This window comes from Cupressus sempervirens, chromosome 2 (genome assembly GCF_028749045.1).
Source record: "Cupressus sempervirens isolate cs-2001-9-10 chromosome 2, ASM2874904v1, whole genome shotgun sequence".
NCBI lineage: Eukaryota > Viridiplantae > Streptophyta > Pinopsida > Cupressales > Cupressaceae > Cupressus > Cupressus sempervirens.
The window spans coordinates 477,792,222-477,817,942 of record NC_143119.1 but is presented as its reverse complement, the minus strand read 5'-3'; the positions used below and the strand labels follow the sequence as shown (position 1 = coordinate 477,817,942).

General features: G+C 35.9%; 1 protein-coding gene across 4 annotated transcripts in view; it reads left to right on the top strand.

The window, feature by feature from the left end:
- The window catches only part of LOC149573106 (Transducin family protein / WD-40 repeat family protein), a 258,800-nt gene that overhangs the window by 32,253 nt on the left and 200,826 nt on the right, over nt 1-25,721 (top strand). For all 4 annotated transcript variants that reach the window (XM_089814285.1, XM_089814284.1, XM_089814286.1 and 1 more), the window contains exon 6: nt 21,798-21,934. In XM_089814285.1, the coding sequence (XP_089670411.1) occupies nt 21,798-21,934 (137 nt within the window). The remainder of the gene's footprint in view (nt 1-21,797; nt 21,935-25,721) is intronic.

The window sequence follows — 25,721 nt, the reverse complement described above, 5'->3', positions numbered from 1 at the left end:
TCTATCTTGGAAGGTGAGAAAGCAGTTAGCTGAATATACTTGTACATATCCATGTCATCAATTATGAAGCTAGGTGCTTTACCAGTCATAATGGCAAATAGAATCTCAAATGGTGACTTAGATGTGCTTGGAGTGTGTTTACCTGTTTCCTTTGTAGGAGTCTGCAAGATCTCTATCTGTTTGTTTTGGCTGCTCTCCTCTGTTCTTTGTTCTGTTCCTTGACTCTGTTCTGCCTCTGTTTGTGATGGCTGCTCATCCATTATGAAGCTAGGTGCGTTACCAGTCACAATGGAAAACAGAATCTCAAATGGTGACTTAGATGTGCTTGGAGTGTCTTTACCAGTTTCCTTTGTAGGAGTCTGTAAGATCTCTATCTGTTTGTTTTGGCTGCCCTTATCTGTTCTTTGTTCTGTTCCTTGACTCTGTTTGTGATGGCTGCTCATCCATTTGATCTTTTCCTTCCTTTTCCTCTTTCTTTTTCGTTACCTTCTTCTCTTCTTGTTGCTCTGGTAGCCATTCAGATGGTATTGATAAATTAGTGATTGTGATACTTTGTTGTTCATCCTCTTATCTCTGTCCATGCATATTGCTTTCAAAACTAGGTGCCAATGCAGATATACTTGGATAAGGTGAAGTCAAAAGAAGTTCCCTTGGGTGTTTCCTCACTCTGCAGAGTGTCTAGGTCATGATGACTGTAGTATCCCCTTCCGGATATTTTCCCAAAACCCGTGATATTAGAGTGCAGGTTTAAACCCAAACAGAAAACTAGTATTCAATATAAATTCTAGAACTTAATCCGACTTGAAACCCCTAGATTTGCATACAAGGAAATTCAGAAAACTTTGTTTATTTCACCAATATTCAGAAAGTACATATATAGACCAGGAATTAACACAAATAACTAAAATGTGTTACTATATTATACAAAAACAATACAATAACGTGCTACAATTCAAGTAATCCAATCTTATAAACATAAATGATAGTCAGACTGGCAATGTAGATGAAACCTGTAAGAAGGCTAGGTTTGTGTCCAACCTTCAAATGCTTCTTCAAGGGTTTGCGTCTTAGAAGAAATAACCAGCAATTGTTTCCAGCTCCCAGGTTAATATTTGTTTTGAATATTATAATCTTCATATATCATCCCATGTGGAGTCTGTTGTACCTTTATTACTTTTCCCAATGTGATGCATGCTCTTTTAAGCAATGTGGGATAAAACACCTTTTTTGTCCTTTAGTCACTTAAGTGAACATAGTAACTTTTAAAAATAAAGTGACAAGTTAAATGACTTTAATAGTCATTTAGTCAGGAAACCATATAATTATTAGGCATTAAAATAGTTGACCAAATGAACTGAGATAATCACATGCAATAGCTCATTGGAAAGCTCTCGGCGAGACGCTTCCAAAGCAACATTGAGGTACCTAAAATACTGTGCTCTGTTTACTTACTAAAAATAGTAAGTATCCGAACAACCTGCCAAAACTACTCCGATGGGTCTGAAGTTGGAAATGCCTAGGCCAAACCTCGAACTGAACCCTATAAAGAACCTTTCCACCCCTGCAACCTAGGCGAAGCGAGCCAACACACAGAATTATAATTTCTCAGAAAAAGGGGACATTACAATGCCTCCCTTCTCAAAGATTGCTTGCCCTCAAGCAATCCGCTCATACCTGCAGAAACCAAATGCCAGGATCTCATACTCGCCTTGAGAAGGAGATTCTACTCCTCAGTTGATGTAACCTGGCATGAATAATCCCAAATCTCGAATGGCAAATCAGTACAATAGGAATCATTGTGCCAAATAACTGAATGCTAGGATCCCAAATCTCACCATAAAGATACAACAATTGCCATGTGCTACTGCTCTGTGTGCCAAAACCCTCAGTCAGCATGAAGGCCTCACTCCATGAGTGACTATGCGAGTCTTGACTGTCAAGTGAAGATGGGAGCTCAACAATATACCAATATCTACCCCAAGATGATAACAACCAAACTCTCCTCTTAGCTCCCTGATGAAAAGCAATACCTAGGGGTACTCCACCTAGATCCCAAGTGAGGACTCGTGCGTTGTCTAAGATACCACTGACTAGTTCCTGAAATATTTGTACCACTGTACCACTCCTGTAATACCTGTTCTGATGTCAATGATAGATCTGGCCAATCCGACTCCACCACCATATCACTTTGGTGAAAAAGGAGTAATCCTAATCTCTGGAACTCTGATATGTTAGAAAGTTGAAACACATAGATCATAATCATGTGACTATGTAGCAACACAACATAATCCACTAGATGTAAGATACTATTAACACCTGGATTCCTGGCTACCCAATCAACATGATCTTGGGTAAATGAAAGAGTGGTTGGTGATACACCAACATCATGAATGCTAACACTGTCTTCAATACCCTGCTGAATAAAAAATGTAGACACCTCATGTGGAACGTAGGGTAATGTGTGATCTCCCCACTCACCTGCAAATAACTCGTTGACCCTAGAAGGCCAAATAGAATCAGTGAATATATTACCAACATACACAGGCAAATCACTGATAGTGGAAATATACCAACAAGAAAAATCACCAATCAACAAGTAGGACATGGCCATCTCATAAGAGCTAGGTGATAAAACTCTGGGCAAGCTGAAGATTCCCTCAGAGCATGCTAAGGATAAATTTGAACTTCCTACACCATAAGTACTCTCGCTTATGTCAAAGTCTTTATAAAAGGATGGTTCACCATTAGCTGAAAACTCTGAATTATCCTCACTTATTGTATCACTAACCTTTTCCTCCTGTGAAAATGTACAGCTGCTATCATAAAACTCAAAATTTTCAGACTTATCAACTTGCTGATCCATAAAAGTTTTCTCACCATAAAAAGTCTCAAACGGGAAATACGTGATTGAATCACATTACTTGCCTTCACATATACCCACTTTATGAATTCCTTCAATGATTTGCGTGATTTCTTGTGCCCTTGAACCACTGTCATCTTTTTTATAAGTGGCTGCCCCACTTGTTTGATTTTTAGCTTGGTGGATGGAATAATGTGTTAAGCTCAATTGAAAACATAGCTCATCTACCTCACTCACCTTGTCCCTTTCAAATTTTATTGCTAGATCTCTATCCATTAATAGTTGCAAGTACTCATATTTTATCATTTTCAACGTTTCAAAGATAGTATGTAAAAGAGGACTTGTGACGCCACATACATTCTCATGTCTCTCTTCTATCACAACCTTCCGTATGAGATCCTCAACCAATTTGGAAGAATCATACATTCTTGTCAACACTTCGACAATCTTGTCCTCTTTGACCAAAAGCATATCGAATAAGTCAAGGAGTGAAAATTGTTTTTGACCATCTCCTTCAAACACAAGTGGGTTGCTCTCCATAGAATTTTCTAATATTTCAGCACCTTGGGAAACAACATTTTCAGATATATCCTCTAACTCAACGTGTGCTAGATCATCTGTCTTGCCAACATCGCTGTCCGTTTGCTCCTCAAAATTTGAAATAATTTCCAGCCTGGTGTCACCATAAAATTCATCCAAGTTAATTTTTATGTCACCAAATAAGATGTTGGAGTTGCCAACGTTGGGGGTTTGGTCAATTCTACTGCATGGGCCATTAACCTGCTCATCAGAAGGACTAGTGTAAACAACTCCATAAGATACTTCTGTCTCCCAATTACTTGTTAGTATACTTGTGCCATTATTAGAACTACTATCAATTTGAACTACTTGTTAGTATACTTGTGCCATTATTAGAACTACTATCAATTTGATTGATATCATCTCTATACAAATTTCTGTATCTGTCCTTTGCAAGGAGATCTCGAGCCAAATCATAGCACTTGTTTCTTATCATAACCGTCTTGTTTTGTAGCTCTAGCTGAAAGTCAACATAGTCCATGAAAGACAATTCTTTCTGAATCTGTGGAGGGAATTTGTTGTATTCATCATATATGTGCATTATTTCAGTCCTCATATCGGATTGAAAATTTTGGCCTAATTGCTGCTGCGAATGTCTTTCTTGACCTTTTTATAGCCATATATTTTCCCCATTTGCAATTTTGTTAAGCAGTTTGCAAGCTTGCTGTTATGATGTTTTAGTTTGTGCAATAATAATGTAGGTTGCTGTTTGGACTGCTAAAATGTCTTTGCAGTAATTCCCATCCGTCCAAGTTCTGTAAACTGAAACTGAGGAGTTGCGTCAAACAATTGTCATTCAAATACCATGTGCTTCATTTACCAAAAAGGTCTTAAATCTTCCAAATCACTGTTAGATTTATACACTATGGGGCTGAGTTTAAGCAATAACAGTTATACAACCCAATAAAAGGTTCAAACTGGATTTTGAAAGTAAGTTTTATCTTAGTCCAATACCACTGTACTGTTCTACACTTATATTTTGGAACAAATGCTGTATTTTCCTTAGGATGGAATTTTATCAAAAAGTTTTCAAGAAAACTGATATGTTTGGAGGTCACTGTAACAAGTCTGAAAAATGATTTCTGTATCTGAGCTGATAGAATTCGAACAATCATATTCAAGCCATTGGTGTTGTAAAGTATACTATTCACAGTCGGTTTGGTAAGAAGTTTAACATTTTCCACAAAATCAATTCTTCGTTCCAACACACCGGGATGAAACTATGTATCTGTAGTACCAATCTTAGAGGAAGCATTTAAACAAACAGTTTGTAGAGATTTATATAACAGAGGCAACATTCATGATTGAGATATACGTAAACATTTTAAAGATCCCTCTCAACACGTTGAAACCCAAACACAGTATATAATTGCAGTGCTGGTGTCAGAGGCAAGCTATGAACACTACTCAAAACACATAAATACAGTAAGGCACCTAGGTGTAATGGTCAGCTTTGATTCGAGACCACCTGGTATGGGTTTGCCGTTGGCGAATATCTCCCAGGCTGCGAGCTTTCTTTTAATACATACTGCTGATCTATGTATGAAGGAATTTTTTGTCAAATAGTTCATTTGCAAGTTTTAATAATGTTTCTATGTATATTCCTGTGGTGAGTTAGAGAATTTAATAATTGCAATAACACCGGAATTATGTCAAACAGTATGGTGCAAGCTCAGGAATGCCTTTTAAATAGCTTTATTTTGTCAAAATACGTACTTCAACAGTAAGGGAAACTAATTGTTAGACCTCCAACCGTACTGAGCTGAGTTTACAATAAAATCAAAATAGGCAATGATTGAACTTGGAACTGTTTATGCAATGATTTGTCAAGGTCGTTACATGTTCCCAGCCAACACAATGTAGCCATGACCTCGTGTACCCGAGGTGGAATTGCCTTCTATAGCGGCATAGGCCTAGCATCTTGAAATCTCCCACTATGCTGTCATTAATCAGTGCATTCACGCCCGTTTGCCCTCCTGGGTAACCCGTAAGCCAAGGTTCGACTTCTAGAATATTAGATGTTGGATGATAGGAGGAACCCGACTAAGATGACGTGAGATGTCTGCTCAAACTGTGAAATATTCAAACTCGTATCCAACCTATCTGTACGTGGATACCCATTGTATTATCCTGGACGTGTTTAAAGCCACCCGCGACACCCTTAGATTCAATGCACGTCTATTCTCCAAGCCGACTGTGCAACTGGTATGCGTTCTCATGTTCTTGTAACTTGCGTTGGGTTAAAATGCCTTCATTCAGATGGTTTCCCACCTTCCAAACACTGCACCTGACCTGTAATCTGAAGGTCGTCCAACGTGAGGGTTTGCTGACGGCGGCTCCCAAGTCTCTACCTTCCTGTTCACAGACCCCTTTATTAATCATGGACGTAGTCACACATTCATTCAGACTAGTGTGGTGTATACTCAAATGTTCATGGCAACGAATCTCTTGCTCGAGCCTGAAAATGACGACTGTAACTCAACCCATGAGGAGCACGTTTGGGTGCTTACAATGCACAGTATTCAACACTTGTTCTTTGCAATAACTTGTCATATAACCTTCTACATTTGCGTTTTAAACTTGAACTGAAAAACAAACCATTCTCCACCCTGTATATTTGCAGCTAAAATAACCCAGAACTTGAGTTTGCCAGTCATTAAAAAAACTCATACCTCCTTCTTCAATTTCCTGAACCCTTTTATTTGTCGATTCTCTACCCAAATTGTTTGCGCTGAATATAGGAAGGTTGGGGTGATGTTTAACTTCCTTTGAAACTCAAAAACTTGAGGGTTTTCGTCCTCTAGTTTCAAGCCAGTCACATTTAAGCAACCAGAACTCCCAATATAACTTTTTCATAAATTCTTGTATGTTGCGTGATTCCATAGGATGGCAGGATTCTTGGCTCTGATACCATTGTAGTATCCGCTTCCGGATATTTTCCCAAAACCCGTGCTATTAAAGTGCAGGTTTAAACCCGAACAGAAAACCAGTATTCAATATAAATTCCAGAACTTAATCCGACTTGAAACCCTCAAATTTGCATACAAGGAAATTCAGAAAACTTTGTTTATTTCACCAATATTCAGAAAGTACATATATAGATCAGGAATTAACACAAATAACCAAAATGTGTTACTGTATTATACAACAGCAATACAATAACGTTCTACAATTCAAGTAATCCAATCTTATAAACAGAAATGACAGTCAGATTGGCAATGTAGATGAAACTTGTAAGAAGGCTAGGTTTGCGTCTTAAAAGAAATAACCAACAACTGTTTCCAACTTCCAGATTAATATTTGTTTTGAATATTATAATCTTCATATATCATCCCATGTGGAGTCTGTTGTACCTTTATTACTTTTCCCAATGTGATGCACACTTTTTTAAGCAATGTGGGATAAAGCACCTTTTTTGTCCTTTAGTCACTTAAGTGAACATAGTAACTTTTAAAAATAAAATGACAAGTTAAATGACTTTAATAGTCACTTAGTCAGGAAACCATATAATCATCAGGCATTAAAATAGCTGACCAAATGAACTCAGATAATCACATGCAATAGCTTGTTGGAAAGCTCTCGACGAGATGCTTCCAAAGCAACATTGAGGTACCGAAAATACTGTGCCCTGTTTGCTTATTAAAAATAGTAAGTATCTGGACAACCTGCCAAAACTGCCCTGATGAGTCTGAAATTGGAAATGCCTAGGCCAAACCTCGAACTGAACCCTGTAAAGAACCTTTCGCCCCTATAACCTAGGCGAAGCTAGCCAACACACATAATTATAATGTCCCAGAAAAAGGGGACATTACAATGACCTTCTCCTTTTTCTCTTCTTGATGACCTTTTCTATCTTTTTGATCTCCCTTGTCACTGGAGTAATCTTCAACATTGCCACTTTCCAAATTTCCAATAGGAAATTCTGATTGGTTTTTTAAGGGGTCCTCCTGTTATTTGAACTCCATCAATGAACATAGAAGTATTACTAGCAGGTGTATCCAAAGTAGCATTGTCCTCAGTTGATAAAATAGTATCGTCTTCTCCTTGTGTGTCCTCAGCTGCTGTGGACTGCAAAATACCAGGTTCACTCAGTACTTGTTGTACTGCTGCCTCTGTTTCAGCTCTAACCTCTTCAGACTGTCCTCCCATTAACTGTATTGCTGTCATCTTTTTCTTCAAAAGTGGCTCTAATGCTCTCAGAGTTTTATTCATGTGCTCATCATTGTCAATTACACAAAGCTTTTGAATAATGGTCTCTCTCAACTTCCTATCTTCTTCAACAACCCTCTATCTTGAATTATTTAATCTATTCTACATCTCTTCAGGTAAGGTGTCATGTCGATTAATAAGGTATTGCTTGAATTTCAACATGTATTTGATAACAGGTATGTCAAGGTTCCTCTTCTAGTAGGATCATAGTTATCATAGTACTTCTGTAATTGCTGTAAATTTCCATCTTCCATAATCATTTGATTCATTCTACCAGTCTGCGGTTTCCAATTTCTCTTCTTCTCCCTAGACTCAAGTTGAACTTGTGGTGTGGCTACTTGTCCTCTCATTCTAGTTATTTCTGCTGTGGCATCCTTTTCTTCTCATTGATTCTTTCTTCCCTTATAAACAATCTCAATTTTAGGCTTTCTTTAGGGACCGGTCCTTTAGCCATTTCTTTTACCCTCTTTGATCTGTTAGGTGATTCTTCCATTTTCTTTCTTTATTTCTGTCTTTAGTATAACAGGTGGCTCTGTTACTGCTGGCTTAACAACAGATGGTGAAGTCCTAGTAGACCTCCTTGTAGACATTGCAGGTGTGGGTTGAACATTAGTTATTTTCACTTCTTCTTCTGGTGTCTGCTTTGCTGTAGGCTGTAGCAGTAGATGCAGCTAAAGGTGGTGAAACTTGTGAAGTGCACCCTTCATCTCTATCTGATTTTAGAATGGCTTGTGCATATAATCATCAAACATATGTTCTGACACTTCATAACCCATAGGTTCAATGAATAGGTGTCCAGGCTCTACAGTCTCCATACAAGTGTAATAAGTTTCCACCATAAAACAGATGTCATCTTTATATTTTTCAACTATTGATGCGGGGATTCCGACTCTCTTCTTCATTTCAGTTTGAAAAGATGTCATCATTCTACAAATATTCTTTGTAATTCTGTCAGTAGGTTGCTTTCTTAAGTAATATGTGGCTAATTCCATTGTACACTTATCAGTTCTCCACTAATAGTTTGGCATACCCAAAAATCTTCCCATGACTTGAAAGAATAAGTGAATTTTCAATTATTCAAATTTGAAAGGTGTGTATTTTCTTTTTTAATCCTCTCAAGGTTATCAATCAATTATTGTCTTAGGATTTCACAAATATTTACTTTCTCCTTTTCAACAGTCATATTCAATATGAATGAATCCAGCTGATACATAATTAGGTCTTGAACTATAGTTAGGTCTTGAACTATAGTTCATCTTATAGCCAATTTTGTTACTTAGCAATCTCACATATGTCTGCTTAATCATGTCTTTGATGAAGTTTAAGATTCAGAATTACTTTGATGAAGTCTTGTGTAATATTATGCCTATGGATTGTTGTCATATTCTTTTGAGAAGACCTTGGTAGTATGATAGGCAAGCTCTTTATGATGGTAGATTGAATCAGTGTACTATAGTTAGAGTCTGCTTGGTTGAAGGAAATCAATTTGTGAAAGATATGAAGATACAAAATGTCTTTTTTGCTTTGATTTCTAGGATGATTGAGAAACAAGATGAACTTGAGCATGCACCTGAGGTTAGATCTTTGTCGACTGAATTTCAAGATATTGTTTCAGATAATGTACTTAATTGATTACCCTCTATAACAAGTATTAGTCGTATGGATTTGATAGCTGGAGCTAGTTTTCCTAATAAAACACCACATATACTTATACCTACAGTGAATGAAAAATTGAATAAACAAGTGCAAGAATTGCTTGAGGAAAGTATGATCAGAGAAAGTTTGAGTCCTTGTGCAGTACTTGCTGTATTGGTACGTAAGAAGAAGGGGGAATGGAGAATGTGCATTGATTCTAGAGCTATAAATAGAATAACAGTTTGGGTCCGTTTGGTTTGTGGAATTGTAGAAATCGAGATTTCTACAAATCTCTACTTAGGTAAATCAAGGTTTTGCAAACCTTCATTCCTACTTTTTGGATTTTACTTGAACCGTTTGTTTCACTTGGAAGATGAGTGGGAAGATACATTTTTATGCGTTTGGTTCCTCGAATTGGAATTAGAATTGAAATTAGAACACAAAATCATACCATGGTTTGAAAACAAAATAAAAAATCAGATCTGTAACATCATTCAGATGCAATGGCTTAGATGTGGAATCTAATCTCTAACATCATTCACATGAAATAGTTTTATTTCGGAATCAGACAATAGTTTTCTCACAGATTCACATCTCTCATTTTTAACTCTTTTTCCACATCATTCCTCTACTTTATTCCTAATAATGTGCTTTGATCAACCACGAGTCCTAATATTTTAAAGAATGGATGCGAATTCATTGAAAATATGGCTTATATTGCTGTACCTTGCATATTTTGGGAAGCCACTGATTTGAGTTTGTTCTTCTCCTCTTGGCAATATTCTATTGCCGACACCTTTACAATTTTGTTATTGTATTGACACAATGTTGAAAATCTTATCCGTTTGGCGTTCGGTTGAGAGCTGAACATAAACTTAGTAATATTTTCGCCATAATTTTGCAATATTTTTGTCTGCAATTGATGTTGACTGTTGTTCTCCTCAAAGCTTAAAATTCTCAACGATTACGTTGTCTGGCATTTTCTGAGACTGCAAAATGGTGGGAAGACATTAGTGCACCCTTCAGATAATGAACTACTATTGCAACTGACACTATAAAAAGCTTTGAACTTCAGAACTAGAGGAATCCATTTTTACACATTGTCTAGAACCACGATTCCTAATATTTCTAAGAATCTGATTTTTTTACACTCAAAAAGTGTAACCAAGTTTTGATTTCCAATTCCTAGTTGCTAGTGGGAAGTTTGATAACTTGGTTTTGGGACGAAATTAGAAATCTGGTATTCTAATTCTATTTTGCCAATTTTGAAACAAAGACAAAAATTTTCAAATCTAGATTATGAAAAAGCCAATTCTCGTCATCTTCCACGAACCAAACGGACCCTAAAGTATAGGTGTTTCTTTTGCCTAGAATGGATGACATTATGGATCGTTTGAGTGGAACAAAGTATTTTACAAAGATTGATTTGAAAAATGGCTATCATCAGATTAGGATCAGACAAGGGGATGAATGGAAGACTACTTTTAAGACAATTGGAGGTTTGTATGAGTGGTTGGTTATGCCTTTTGGTTTAACAAATAAACCTAGTACTTTTATGAGTTTGATGAATGAGGTTTTGAAGAAATTCTTGGGTAAGTTATTGACTATATACCTTGATGACGTACTAATCTATAGAAAGACTAAAGAGGAACACCTAATGCATATCAGACAAGTATTGCAGAGGCTGAAGGAAGAGAAGTTGTTGATAAACTTGAAGAAATTTTCTTTTATGTGAAAGAGGAGATTGTGTACCTTGGTTTTGTGATTTCTTCTGATGGATCCTGAAAAAGTAAAAGCTATTCTTGATTGACATGCACCTAGGAATGTTGGAAGAGTTTGATCATTTCATGGCTTGGTAAGTTTCTATAGAAAGTATCTCATAAATTCTAGTTCACTACGTAATGCGATGACAAAGACAATGAGAGGTGATAAAAGGAATTCAAATGGACACATGGAGCAAATAAAAGTTTAGAAGCATTGAAGGAAAATGTCACAAAATTACTTGTGCTTGCTTTACCTGATTTAACAAAGTTTTTCAAGCTGACTATGATACTAGTGGAAATGCAATTGTCATTGTTTTGAGTTAAGAGGGTAAGAACGAAGCTAAGAGGAAATATTCAATCTATGATGAAGAGTTTTATGCAATAATTCAAGCTTTGAAGAAATAGAGACACTACTTGATGCTTAGAGAATTTGTATTGTACATTTATCATAAGGCTTTATAGTATTTGGGAAGTCACAATAAGTTGAATCAAAGACGTATGAAGTGGGTTAAGTACACACAAAGCGTTTCTTTTCAATTGAAGCATAGAAGTGGATAGTCAACAAGGTAGGAGATGCATTGACCAGAAGGAGAATTTTGTTGACAGAGATGAGAGTTGAAATGCTTGGATTTGAAGATTGGAAGCACTTACATGAAAGTGACCTTGATTTTGCAAAACCTTGGAAAGCTTGTAAGAATCACCTAACAGATGAGCAAGATAAGTGGATTGATTATTTCATTCAGGAAGATATGTTGATTAAGGAAATTCAGTTATGTATACCAAGATGATCTGTGCGAGATAATATCATTCAGGAGAAACATATTGGTGGACTTGCAAGACATTTTGGGATTCATATGACACTGAAGTTGATTGCAGAGAGATACTTTTGGCCACAATTGTATAAGGATGTTTAGAGAATGGTGAAGAGTTGCAGAATTCGTTAAGTAGCTAAAGGAACTAGTGAAAATGTAGGATTGTATACATCTTTACTTGTTACTAGTAGGCCTTGGGAAGATATCAGTATGTTCTTTGTTCTGGGATTATCGGGAACTCAGAGCCTTGAGAAGATATCAATATGTTCTTTGTTCTGGGACTACCGTGAACTTAGAGAGGTAATGATTCTATCTTTTTAGTGGTTGACAAATTTTCTAAAAATGACACATTTCATACCTTGTAAGAAGACATTAGATGTAGTACACATAGCAGATTTATTTTTCAGAAAGATTGTGAGACTACATGGATTGCCTAAGACTACTGTTTCAGATAGAGATACTAAGTTTATTGGTTATTTTTGAAGAACACTTTGGAAAAAATTGAATATTGAGCTTAAGTTTAGTTCTACATTTCATCCAGAAACAAATGGACAAACTAAAGTTGTGAATAGAAGTTTGGATAACTATTGAGATGTTTGATTGGAGATAAACCTTCTAATTGGGACTTGATCTTGACACAAGCATAGTTGACATATAACAATTCAGTGAACAAAAGTACTAAGAAGACTTTGTTTGAGATTGTGAATGACATGAGTCATAGAGGAACTACAGAGTTGAGGAATTTAGATAGTGAAGTGAAGAACAATGCTGAAGCAAAAGAATTTGTGGACTTAATGAAGAATTTGCACGAAGAGGTAAAGAGCAATTTGAATGATGGTAATCAAGGATATAATGAAAAAATAGATAAGAGGAGAAGGCATTCAACTTTTGAGGTTGGTGATGAGGTAATGGTACACTTGAAGAAGAACAAATTTTTTGTTGGGACATATAGTAAGTGGAAGATAAAGAAATTTGGGCCTTGTAAGATCTTGAAGAAACATGACAATGGTAATGCTTTTGAAGTTGAATTGCCCGAGGATGTGGATATTTCACCTATTTTCAATAATTTAAGCATCTTTGAGTACTACTAATTTGACAAGGAGACATCTGACAAACCTGATTATCCTAAAAGAAGAAAGAAGGAATTGACAAAATTTTGGATACCAGAGTTAGTAAGAGTGCCAAAGGAAAAGGTTACAAGAAATACTTGGTTCAGTGGCATAATAAACCTGTTGAGGATAGTTCTTGGATATCTCAAGATGAGTTGGATCTTTATGATACTTCTTAGGCTATCAGGGCTTTTTGATGTGGACATCAATCCTTATTTACCCTATCTATCTGATGCATGAGCATCTTGGGTACTTTGGCAATCTTGCATCACCCAAAAAGATTTCCTAGCTGATTGTTCTTGTTTGCTGTTCGTGGAATGGCCTTTTTTGTTCGTATTTTCTCTTAATGCGCAGTTGGCTCCTCAGTGTGGACCTATCGTAGATCATGTTAGTATGCTCACATAACTTACGCTCTTCATATGCAAAATTTATCCTTCTCTTTGTTCGAGGCATGCGTGTTTCCTGGCAGCTTGAGTAGTGCGTAGGTTTGGCTTCAGCGAGGTTATGCATGATATCGATGCTTTTCGCGGTCTTGGGGCTTGCTTCTTGCATCACTTGTGGACCTATTGTTGTCCCCAGGGATGATAGTTTAGTAGATTATAAGGTCGTTGATTTCTCCTTTGGGATAGGACCTATATTTTTTAATAATTTGCTTGACATGCCGACTTGTGGTCTTGCTGGCTATATAATTTGAGATCTAGGATGGATGATATCAATACAATACTTGATCTGTTTATTGGCCCAACTCCTAGCAGAACAACCTTGTATAAGAGCAAGAGGTTTGTGTCCATGGTAGAGATTCCACCATACAGATTTTTCGCTAAAGATCTTATTTTTTTCATCAAAGACACTATTATTATAGATCAGATGCAACTTATCCAAATTGCTTTGAATACATTAGACCCTGCAACTTTAAATTCAACCTATTTGATAGCAAGTTGTTGATATGGAGTCTGTTCCAAGTATTTGATTTTGAGGGGGTAGCCTTGGCAATATTATTTCTAATTAGAATCTTCCACTGTCCCTCTCTCTAAGAGACTTTGGCTATCTATTTGATGTTTTAGTCATCAAACATCCTGATTCCTTACTCATGATGCACCACTTCCATCTCACTACATGTCTTTTTTTCTTACCCTTTCTATCAGACCATAAAAAATATATGATCCTCTTTTGCACAGTTAATTTGGGTCTAGTTGAAAAACTAGGCAGAAGCATAATAGATGGTGTAGGAGGATAATTTCTTATGGAAAATTTGAAACTTCCCACGCTGAGATAAGTATTGATTGCTCCATTTATTCATCCTTTTGTCTATCTTTCCCATGCATCTTTCAGATTATTCCCACTTATCTTTCGGATTAGGATTAACAGAGAAAGGAATCCATAGGTATCTCATTATGCGGCTAGATCCTTCCCAAGCTAGGGTGGTTGTTTCATTCCAACCAAACATGATTGATTTTGGGACTGAGATTGTACACCTCAAGGCTGAGCAAAATAAATCTTGTTTGTTCATGAGATTGCAAACATTTTCTTTTAGCATCTCTATAATAATAGTTGTTTCCTCAACAAATTGGATATTGGATGGTTCATTTCCATTGGGCACTAGGATGCCTTAGACTTTAGGAGAGATTATGTCATCTCCCAGGAGGTAATATAGTGCATCAACAACTATAACAAATAATGTAGGTGCTGTTAGAATATTTACAATAACTGGGGGGGGGGGTGAATTAGTTATCCAAGGTCCAAATATACCAATTTAACAAACAAGCACTTAAACAGTTTTAGATGTTATCATTTCATTGCTCAACCTCTACTGTAAACTATTTACCACATTAACTGGCTGTCCACTGTTCTAAAAATAACAAACTTGTAGAATGTAAACCTAAATCAATAACGCATCATAATAACATCCACACAAGTTTGACACTAGGATTTACGTGGAAACCTAATTTGGGAAAAACCACCAACATCATGTCACCAATTTTCACTGTTCTGAAGTGAGCCCTGTTAGGAGCTAACCTGTTAAAGGTTACATTACACACTGTTAAATGTGACCTTGTTAAAGGATTTAATCACCCTATTAGGAGTGGCTTTGTTAGAGGACTTAAGAATGTTCCATTATAATGTCACTTGGTTAAAGGATTTACATAAACTGTTAGGTCTTTATGATTGTTAGGTCAACCTTGATTAAAGGATTTCAAATACTAGTCACAATGGTTAGAAAGTAACAACAAGGTAGATCTGTTTAGTACAACTCACTTTGCATGTTCAAATCTTTGTTCAGCTCTCAATACTGATTCACTGTCTTGCCTCCATTGTCATTTCAACCTTAGATTCACTTGGCGATGCTTCAAGCAATCACTCTTCTCATCTTCTCAAATTAAGCCTTCTGCTCAGATTTACTAGTCAACAAAATCAGTAACAACTCCAACTATCTGGAACTTCTTCACGCTCAACACTACTGTAAGTTCGCCTCTGTACCTCTTTAAATAGGCAGCTCTAATCATTTGCCGCTTAATCAACACCGTAGATCTTAGGGTTCGCGATTCGATCCATTATATACAATGTATCTAATCACCATTCTGTTTGTTTCTTCTTTTCTAGAAACTTCTCCTTGAATTTATCTCTTAGATAGTTTACCTAATCCTCTCTTGGAATTAAATCATCCAACTCATCGATCCTTATTTTTCTACACGTTTTCCATATCCCAAGAAATCCACTTAGCCGGTTGGAAATTATGATTCTTTGCAAACATTTAAAATGTTGTTCCTCGGCTATTACTAAGTTTTGACACTCGGTCATCATTGAGTTGCTCGGTCGCTATAGAACTTTTTGCTCAGCACCAACATTGTTACATGGTCGATACTGATGCTTGGTCAACATTGAATTTGCTCAACACTTACAATGGCTCGGTTGACACTGGCATCACTCGACATATACATTAAAATTCTTTGGTCTTTTTCTCCGTTACTTGGTCAATCTTACACAAGTGAGCACTCTTTGCTCACACTGTCAAGACTTGAACATTACTATTTTCTCCTCTATCAACATGATTCAAACAATCACTTTGTCTTGTCGAAGTCTAATTAATCAAATGTCCATTTGTAGTTTCCTCTTCATAACTCAACCTTTCCTCTAGATGCTTTTGTTATGAATAACCTCTCAAATCCTCTTTATCAATCAAATAGATATGACATTTAGATCAAATAGCAAACTGTCTCACCAATAGATTTGACATCAATGACAACACAACAATTGTTCCAATTGTAGTTTCCAACAATCTTTCCCTTTGGCATTGATGGTAACACCTCAACATTTCAACAAAATATATGTAGAAATACTTCAAGTTAACATGCAATCCAAATTGTATAGACTTCGAATAACATTCTCAATGTATCAAATCTTTGATTAACATCCTTAGTTTCATTTTGAACTCCCTCTAAGTAATCATTCCCTTTTACTTAGCATTTCTCTAGCAGCATCCAATTTCTGCTTTCTTGAACGATCTCCCTTTTTTAAGATAAGCTCACCTTCAGTAAGATGTTACAATTTCTCCCTCTACAATCTTATCTTGAATATGTGTAATAATGCAATCTCTCCCTCTAGGATTCCAATCTCCCCCTCTTTCTCTCTAGTATCTAGTATTTGTGCAATCTTTTCAATCTCTCCCTCTTTGACAACAATGCCAAAGACACTAGCTCTCTGCTTCATACATCTTGATTATGTAGAGAATTACATGTCAGGTCTAAAGTCTTCATCTGTTACCTTCACATGACTGATTTGTTATGTTGTCCTTCTTCACTACTAGCTTAGGCAACTTCTAAAGTAGAACCACCTGCATCAATGTGTAAGATAGTCTGGTCAACACATTTGATGCAATGCTGCTTTGTAGCTTAAGTAGCTTTGTTTAGGGAAATCACCCCCAGTTTACCTCTAAGGTATTCATGAGCATCATTCAGTAAAGCTTTAGTGAATATGTCAGCAATTTGCTCCTTGGTGTTCACATATTCCAATTTCACTTCCTTTTCCTGAACTAGCTTTCTCAAGTAAGGATACTTGATAGCAATGTGCTTTGTCTTTGTGTGCATAATAGGGTTCTTTGATATATTAATAGCACTTGTGTTATCACAATAGATAGCCACTGGATCAATAATTTCTTCCTTCATACCTTTCAACAGTTGTTTGATCCAAATAATTTTTTAACAATTTACTGTTGTTGCCACATACTCAACTTCAAATTGTTAGAATATTTAGAATAATTGAGACAGGGGGTTGGGGGGGGGGGGTGTGAATCAATTATCCGGTCCAAATGTACCAATTGAACAAACAAGCACTTAAACAATTTCAGATCTTATTATCTCATTGCTTGGCCTTTATTGTAAACTATTTACAACATTAATTGGCTGTCCACTATTTTATAAATAATCGACTTGCAGAATGTAAACCTAAATCAATTAAGCATCATAATAACATCTACACAAGTTTGACACTAGGATTTTACGTGGAAACCCAATTTGGGAAAAACCACTTGCAACATGTCACCAGTTTTCACTCTTTTGAAGTGAGCCCTATTAGAAGCCAACCCTGTTAAAGGTTATAATACACATTGTTAAATGTGACCTTGTTAAAGGATTTAATCACCCTACTATGAGTGGCCTTGTTAGAGGACTTAAGTACATTCCATTAAAATGTCACCTGGTTAAAGGATTTACACAGACTGTTAGGTCAACCTTGATTAAAAGATTTCAAATACTGTTCACAATGGTTAGAAAGTAACAATAGGTTTGATCTGTTTAGTACAACTCACTTTGCATGTTTAGATAGCAAACTGTCTCACCAATAGATTTAACATCAATGACAACACAACAATCGTTCCAATTGTAGTTTCCAATAGGTGCAAGGGGGCAACCTTGCCTAATTGATCTAGCAAGTCCCACTAACCTTCACTAAAGTAGTTTCTCTATTCAATAGTATTAGAACCATTAGGCAAAAGAATTCAGAGAACCCTAAGCTTTCGAGCATCATGATTATAAATTTCCATTCAATTCTATCATAGGCTTTTTCCATAATCCAAGGGCATTATACAAACTTGTTGATTGGAATTCTTACCCCAATCTAAAGCCTCCTAGTAGGTAGCTAGATTTTCCAATATGTACATTCGCTTCACATATCTAGTTTGTGTTGTATTGATAACATGTGGGAGAATTTTCTCCAACCTCAGGGCAAGCATCTTATAGAACACATTCAATATTGTAACAGGTCTCCAGTTTTTAATCAAGCATCTGAACTCTTCTTTAGGGACTAGTTTTATGATCCCTGAGTTGATGTCCATACCTAGGGACTTCAGATTAATAGCTTCTAAGCACACCTGGTCGAGTTCTTCCCCCACCAATTGAATGTTGTCTTTACTGAACTCTACCGGTAATCCATCAGGTTCAGGGTCTTTTCATTACTCATGCTTTGAATAGCATTTTTTATCTCTTCCACTAAGATGCTTCTATCAAGTAGTTAAGCATCCTCATCTGTTATTCTTTTAGGTATGATGCTGCTGATCTTATTTCTAGCTGATTCCATACTTTACCCAACTTCTTCAGAAGAAAATAGTTTGGAGTATGAGGCAAAAGTCTGTAGTATGTCTAGGTTCACATTTCCAATGAAAATCATTACAATTACAAAATTGACAATAAAAACAGTAATTGTCTTCTATCTTCAATGTAGGTCGTCAATCATCAAAAGGATTATAAAAAGTCATCTATTGCATTTTAAGCTGCTACAAGTTCAAGATATTTTTAACCCAAAGCAGAGCCACTCACACTAGATGCACCATTTGTAGTAGTTTGTGTCATCATCATCGCCCATAGTGACTCTATGAAGGTATTTAGTGACTCTATCGCCCATAGTGCATTAGTGTTGTAACACTTTCAAACCAGTTAATTACTTTGCAACTTAACCATAAGCATCCACATATGCCAATATCAAAAAGTAAAGCTTAGAACGGTAAAGAATTCATAACACCATGATTTGTTTTCAAGGAAACCTTGGCCAAGGGAAAACCCCAGTGGGGATGGTACCCACAACTATTCACTAATATGAAAGTTCTTTGTGAAGAGGTCCGACCCTATTAGGAGTTGTTACATAGCATTTAGTACATGAGTCCTTGTTAGACGTCTTCAACCCTATAAGGATTTGCTAACAAAAAGAAAGATCACACAAGCCCGAGAATGAAGGTTAAACCACCTTTTGGACTCCCTGTCCAATTGCCATGAAAGTATCACAATTACAAAAGACTATACTTGGGATCACAATGCCTGATTAGTTTGTAATGAAGCTTGCATCTGATTTGATCCAGCATCTAGGCTCGCACATATCATAATACCATCATCACAACATCATAACACATCATCATTCATCATATTCCATGCTCGCATACGAAACAAAACTTTCTTTTATATCCTTCACTACTCTTTATTCAGTCGGCTTGCAAAAGCCTTTCACAAACCGTGTAGTACAAACTCCAATAAGCAAAATAATACCGTGCTATCCAAGGGTTAATTTCTAGGATATCGTCCCTACATTGCCAAGCAATTGAATTGATCAAAAAATTCAATTTGCTAGGCCAATTTGCCCGATCACCAAAACTGCTCTAAATAACTGTTATACTATGTTAGTTTCACTTCACTCAACCAAAACATATGCCGATCATCATATAAACATAGGCGACCGTACCAGAAGCATGTATGCACTATATATTTCACATATCCAAAATTGTAGATATGTCTGATAAGTATCCTGTGCTCGCTGATCAAAACTGTCTTCCTGTACCCTGATTTCCTGCTTTGTAACTTCTCTTGGACTTGGTGTAAAACAGGTTCAAGACAAGACCCCACCCTCCTCTTAACCTTATTATGTGAAAGAATCTAGATGCTATTATATATCCTTTTTGTTTTTATATATGTTTCATACAGGAATTTTCTAACATATGGGCAGGTTCATCCCTCGAGGATTATTGTAAAGCAAGACAATACTTGACAAGAGAGAAGGGGACATTACATTTTAAACTATGATGTCTTGCACAGATACCAGAGAATTAGTTTCTATAATCGGTCAAGTAGCATTCAAAGGCTGAATACATTCATTAGAGGTGGAGTTTCAGATGATAAAGTAAAATACAATTCTTTCTGTGAAATTTCAGCTGTACTAGAGAACATTGGAGCCGTAAGGTTTTACTTTTCCTTAAAAAGTGGAATCTCTGACATTAAGTTGGGGTTGCCTATATATGCTTGATTGAGAATCGTAGATGTTGCAGTTCACATTTATTCAGCACATTTAAGGATTACAGAAGGTGCAGTTGGCATTTAAAGCATTATTTAAATAAATTTAGAAGCTGCAAATAATTTGGGCACTAAGCTAACCATTTTGAAAGCTTGATGAATATTACATGACGGAGAAAAGTGATTGGCACTGAGTATGATTTGTTCTTTCAGGAAAAATTTCAAAAATTTCAAAATCTGACTGGCACCCTTACAAATAAGTTGAATTGTAGGTTTGCAATGGTATGCAGAAGATCAAAAGGTGACCATGATCGATATCTCTCATATTGAGTCACAAGACTCTAGTATTGAGACTTCAGTTAGAACAAAATTATTATTTCAAGGATTTTTCAAAGTTGATTCTTCAGGAGATCTGGATGTGTCATTTTAATTCTATTCTACTTATTTCAAAGATGTAGATGACAACAACAACCTGTTGATGACCAGTTTGATGGAGTTTATGGGTCTGAAAATGCAGACTGAAAGCCAAAACAATAAAGGAACTCCATTTCAAATAAAACCTTGTTCTAGGATATTTTATCCAAACATTTACTTTTGAGGGGCATATAGAAATGATGCACTTACATGCTAAGAAAGCCTAACACAAAGTTGTAGGTTAGGTTGTATTGAATCTTATTAGCCTATATTTAAAGCTAAGTGCATTATAATTATTTTATTTACCATATTAGATATTAGCAATTTAAAGCTAAGTTTTATTTATTACTTTCTTCATTTTTCTCTGTAGTTTTTCTTTATGAGGATCAAACATCAAAAAATTTAGATGATTGAGAACCAAAGGCACTAGTTAATTTTGCAGAAAGATTTTGCTAAGCTTGTCAGCTCCATATATATAGCCTTTTTCCCCTCATAAGATGGTGAAAAAGTCTACGGTGTCAATGACGAAGTTTGAGCTATGCAAGAAGTTATCTTTCAGTTCTTTATGCCATAACAAGATCATTGGTTGATGGATTAATGACTCGGGCTAAAATTGCATTTAGCATTGTGGATGTTATGAACAAGGAATCAATTAGCTTCCCAGTGGTTACTTGGGTATGTGTCAATGGTTGGTTATTCAAAAACGGCTGCTTCGTATTTTATGGAACTGCTTATGCTTAGTATTTTTTTCCTCTAGTTTTTTAATTGTTTTGTAGTGCTATGTTCTTTTTTGGCTTTGCTTTCTTGTACTCCTTTAGTATTCATGACTTTGTTCATTAAAATAATTGTATATGTACTGGCTTATTTTGCAAACTATAAGTACTTGAAGTTTTTCTATTTGATTGTGCATGACCGTGATAAAGTTTTATCTGTAAGATTGGTATTGAGACTAATTTAATCTGGCCTTGAGCTGCAGTGACCATTTCATATTGAGTATTTAACAGTAGCTTTCAGATCGACATTTTTAGAATTTAGTTAATAAATTTGTCGGGAAAGTATCTAATGTATTACATTTATGTCCTAGACTTTTGCTTCCAGAGTACACTGCTAGAGATTTTTCCATTCTATTTTGACAATAATGTTTCCAGGTAAATGAAAAAGCTGGAGGTTACATCAACAAACTTGCAGTTACATGTGTGCGGAGTGGGAACAGCCGCTTCTTTCGGGTCTTGCAAAAGCCAGAGCGAGCACCAATGCGAGCTCTGCGGGCATCACCATCTGGAAGGTTATCTCATATTACAGTTCCCTTAGATATTGGCAAGAAACTGGTTTGTTTGCTTTTTGTTTCTGATAATCACATTTGTTAAGGTTAATTTCTGTTTTCTATTTGTGCCTGTGTTCCTCTTAAAGTGGGAAAACAGTGTATATGTTGCGAAGATGCCATTATACAAATGGAAAAAGACTATCTTGAGTCTTTTCTTGTTATTGAGAGATTAAGGTTCATATTGCACGTTAGGGTGTAAATTTCCCATTTGCATATGAAGATTAAAGTATTTTGGCAAATGGCAAATGTAGATGGAGGATGTAGAAGGAAAATGGAGAAATTGTAGATGAAGAATAAGGATAAAGCTACGAGGAGAGAATAACTGAAACATACCTAGGAGGGTAGATTTTGAATGGACTTTTCTATGATTCCATATGGATATGGAAAATATGCATAGTTGTAGGGGACTGTGAGAGAAACAATGATAAAAATCTAACAAGGAACCAGAAATTACAGAGAAATGCATTGAAAGAATAAAAAAACAGGAACTTGTAAATCAGGCTAAGATTATTTAGGAAATCAAAATGACCAAAGAAATACCTATGTTTGTGATTGAGACTGAATCAATGGAATTAAAAGTAATATTTCACTAGAAAAACCCAATTCAAAAATTTGTAGCCCTGTGTGGTAGGATTATATTTATAGATAGAGAAACTGTAGGAAGAGGTGTAGAAACAAGATTCGTTGCAAAGGGTTTATAGCCAGGCTTGAGAATTTAGAGGTTAGGCATAGTACTTACTAGGGATGACCATTGTTGACGAACAATTCAGGACAGTTTATAGGGTCGCATACTCTAAAATTTGATCTTGTGATGACAAAATCACTTGTGTGTGTTAGGGCTTTTGGATTGCAATCAAGCTTATCAAATGACTTAATCTTGAAAATATTGGAAATCATATTAGACGGTCTGCTGGCATAGCTGACGTCATTAAGGAAATTCCCTAACCAGCCATGCATGGGTTTGTATAATAATAGACCTCTCCAACCCTCTTCCAACAATAATTTAGCTTTTCACATTGATATTAGGACCTAGATGATGAATGGCTGTCCAAAAAGTGTCGTATCTCTGTGATGCAATATAGCGTTTGGAAAGACTTTGTTGGAGATATATCTAATGTAACATTCAATAGAGAAAAAGGAAACAAATATGAAATATCCTATGTTGAGGTGTTTGGATCTCAGAAATGGAGGGAAGGGACATGTAGAAGGAAAATGGAATAAAATGGGTTCTAGGTCAATGAGAAAGGTGGACTAACCAGTAGTTGGAAAGCAAGAAAAAATGCATTTTTTTTTCCAATAATGAGATGAAGAGAAAATAATTAGTTATGCAAGGAATCATATGAGTTCTATGACTCTTAAGAAGGACATTTTTGCAAACAAACAAAAGGGAAATGGACAAATGCCTAAACCTGTATTTCAGATGGCAAAACTGATCATGTGCTAGAGAAATTGGTAAATGAATTTTTTTACAGAGAAAATCATTGAAAATGGCAAATAGGGGACCAGGAGGAAGAAGTCAATGAGATCTTTGATTAAAAAAAAATCAAGAGAAGCACCAACATTAAGACATCAAAATGTGCCAGTAATAGGCCTTGTAATTAGACATCATAATATTGGGCAAGAAGAGAATACTTTGACACCTTAGTCAAAAGCGTAAATGAAAAATGATACAGAGATATAATTATTTGGAACTTTCAGAAATCAAATTTTAATGAATGAAAATTGTGGTAAGTGATTGGAGGCCCTAATAAATGGAGAAGAAATGAAGGAACAACAGAACCAAAAAATAATACAAAGAGAAGGCAGAGAAAGAATTGCAACAAGAAGTTCTAAACCAAGGGAGATTCAAAGGGTGGAAATCAGGTCCAGAGCCCATTGACACGAAAAAAACGGTTACAATACATGGAGGCTAAGTCACAAGATTTGCTGAATTTCATCCATGAAGTTTGAATTTCAGCGAATTTTTATCCTTCTCGAACGTCATCTGAATTTTATGATATATTTAATATAATATTGTTAGTTATGATAATATTATTTTAACTAAAAATAATATTGAGTTATTTAGCTTAACTTTACAGCACTATCAAACTATTTTGAAAATTTTGTGGATATATTGCTTTTATACAAAAATAAATAATTTTATATAAGTTAAATTTAATGTCAATTTTTCATCCGAATTTTCACACTTGCCGAATTTCATCCGAATTTTATGATTGTCGAACTCGAATTCGAATTCAAACCTTGTGACTTAGTATGGAGGTGAAGACGAGTTGCCGGAAAACTGACACATGAAAAACAAATAGAGTCGCAATAAGGAAATAATAAGGGGATTCAAAATAGAGTTAGATTACTACACTTGGGGAGTAATCCCCTCAGTCTTACTATTAGATTGAAAGCATATACTGTAATATTACATGTTAAAATACTGCTACATATTATTACATAAGCTAGCATTTGGTGAAAACAAACAAAGGGGCTAATCAGAAATGGTACCAACAACTGAATTTAACCATAAAAATCTGCTTATTATAAAGCAAACTTAAACACTTAACAATAACAGCTAATGGCTACATATTATCTAGTACCCCTACGTAATCTAACCTCCCTCCACTCCACTCTACTCCCTCCAATCACTAAATCATATACAATTGCAAGCTTATCTTAGTCTCTACTTAGTTTCTAAGTCATTATATTTGGAATGTGCTCCAGTGCAGGGCAATAATAAAGACATTACATTTAAATTATTGACCAGTTGACTGATGTAATGGTGATGAACCTTAACATGCTTGGTGCGGGCATGATAGACTGGACTCTTCACCATATTGAGAGTTCCATGAGTATCACAAAAGGGTGAAGTCAGCCCAGTAGAACCACATTAAAAATCAACCAAGATGCTTCACAACCAAATTACTTCACACCTTGTATTGATGACATTTGCCTTCTATGTACCGATAAATTGCACAGCCTCACAACATACCACATTTGCATGAGCTCCTTCATCATTCTTGCCATTATTTAATGTGCCTCAGGTCCATAGCTCCAATCGAATGGATTCACACCATTTAGTGCAGCTCCATCGTATTCACATAGCCTGATTTGTACCAATGGGTATTGGCATATAACACTTGCAAATTATGTTTTAAACTTAACATGCATCACCATGTTAAACCATGCTTCCAAGGAGTGTGCCACATTAGCATACTTGTTGGAAGTGTTTCCATATGGAAGATCAACTATCGTCTCCACAAGGATGCAACCAGTTATGTGTTAAATAACAAATTTTTTGCAACCATTTTAATGTTATCATGTAATCATCATTCTTGTATTTTAATAAGTACATCCGTAATATACACATAGCAGATAGAGTCTAATATCTATAACATGGGTGTGGCTGGAAGATAATAGTTATACTCTGTCTTTCTCTATCTCTATGTATGCCCACACGCATGCATACATACATGTATGCATGCATGTATGTTATGTATGGAAGTGTTTCCATATGGAAGATCAACTATCGGCTCCACAAGGATGCAACCAGTTATGTGTTAAATAACAAATTTTTTGCAACCATTTTAATGTTATCATGTAATCATCATTCTTGTATTTTAATAAGTACATCCGTAATATGCACATAGCAGATAGAGTCTAATATCTATAACATGGGTGTGGCTGGAAGATAATAGTTATACTCTGTCTTTCTCTATCTCTATGTATGCACACACGCATGCATACATACATGTATGCATGC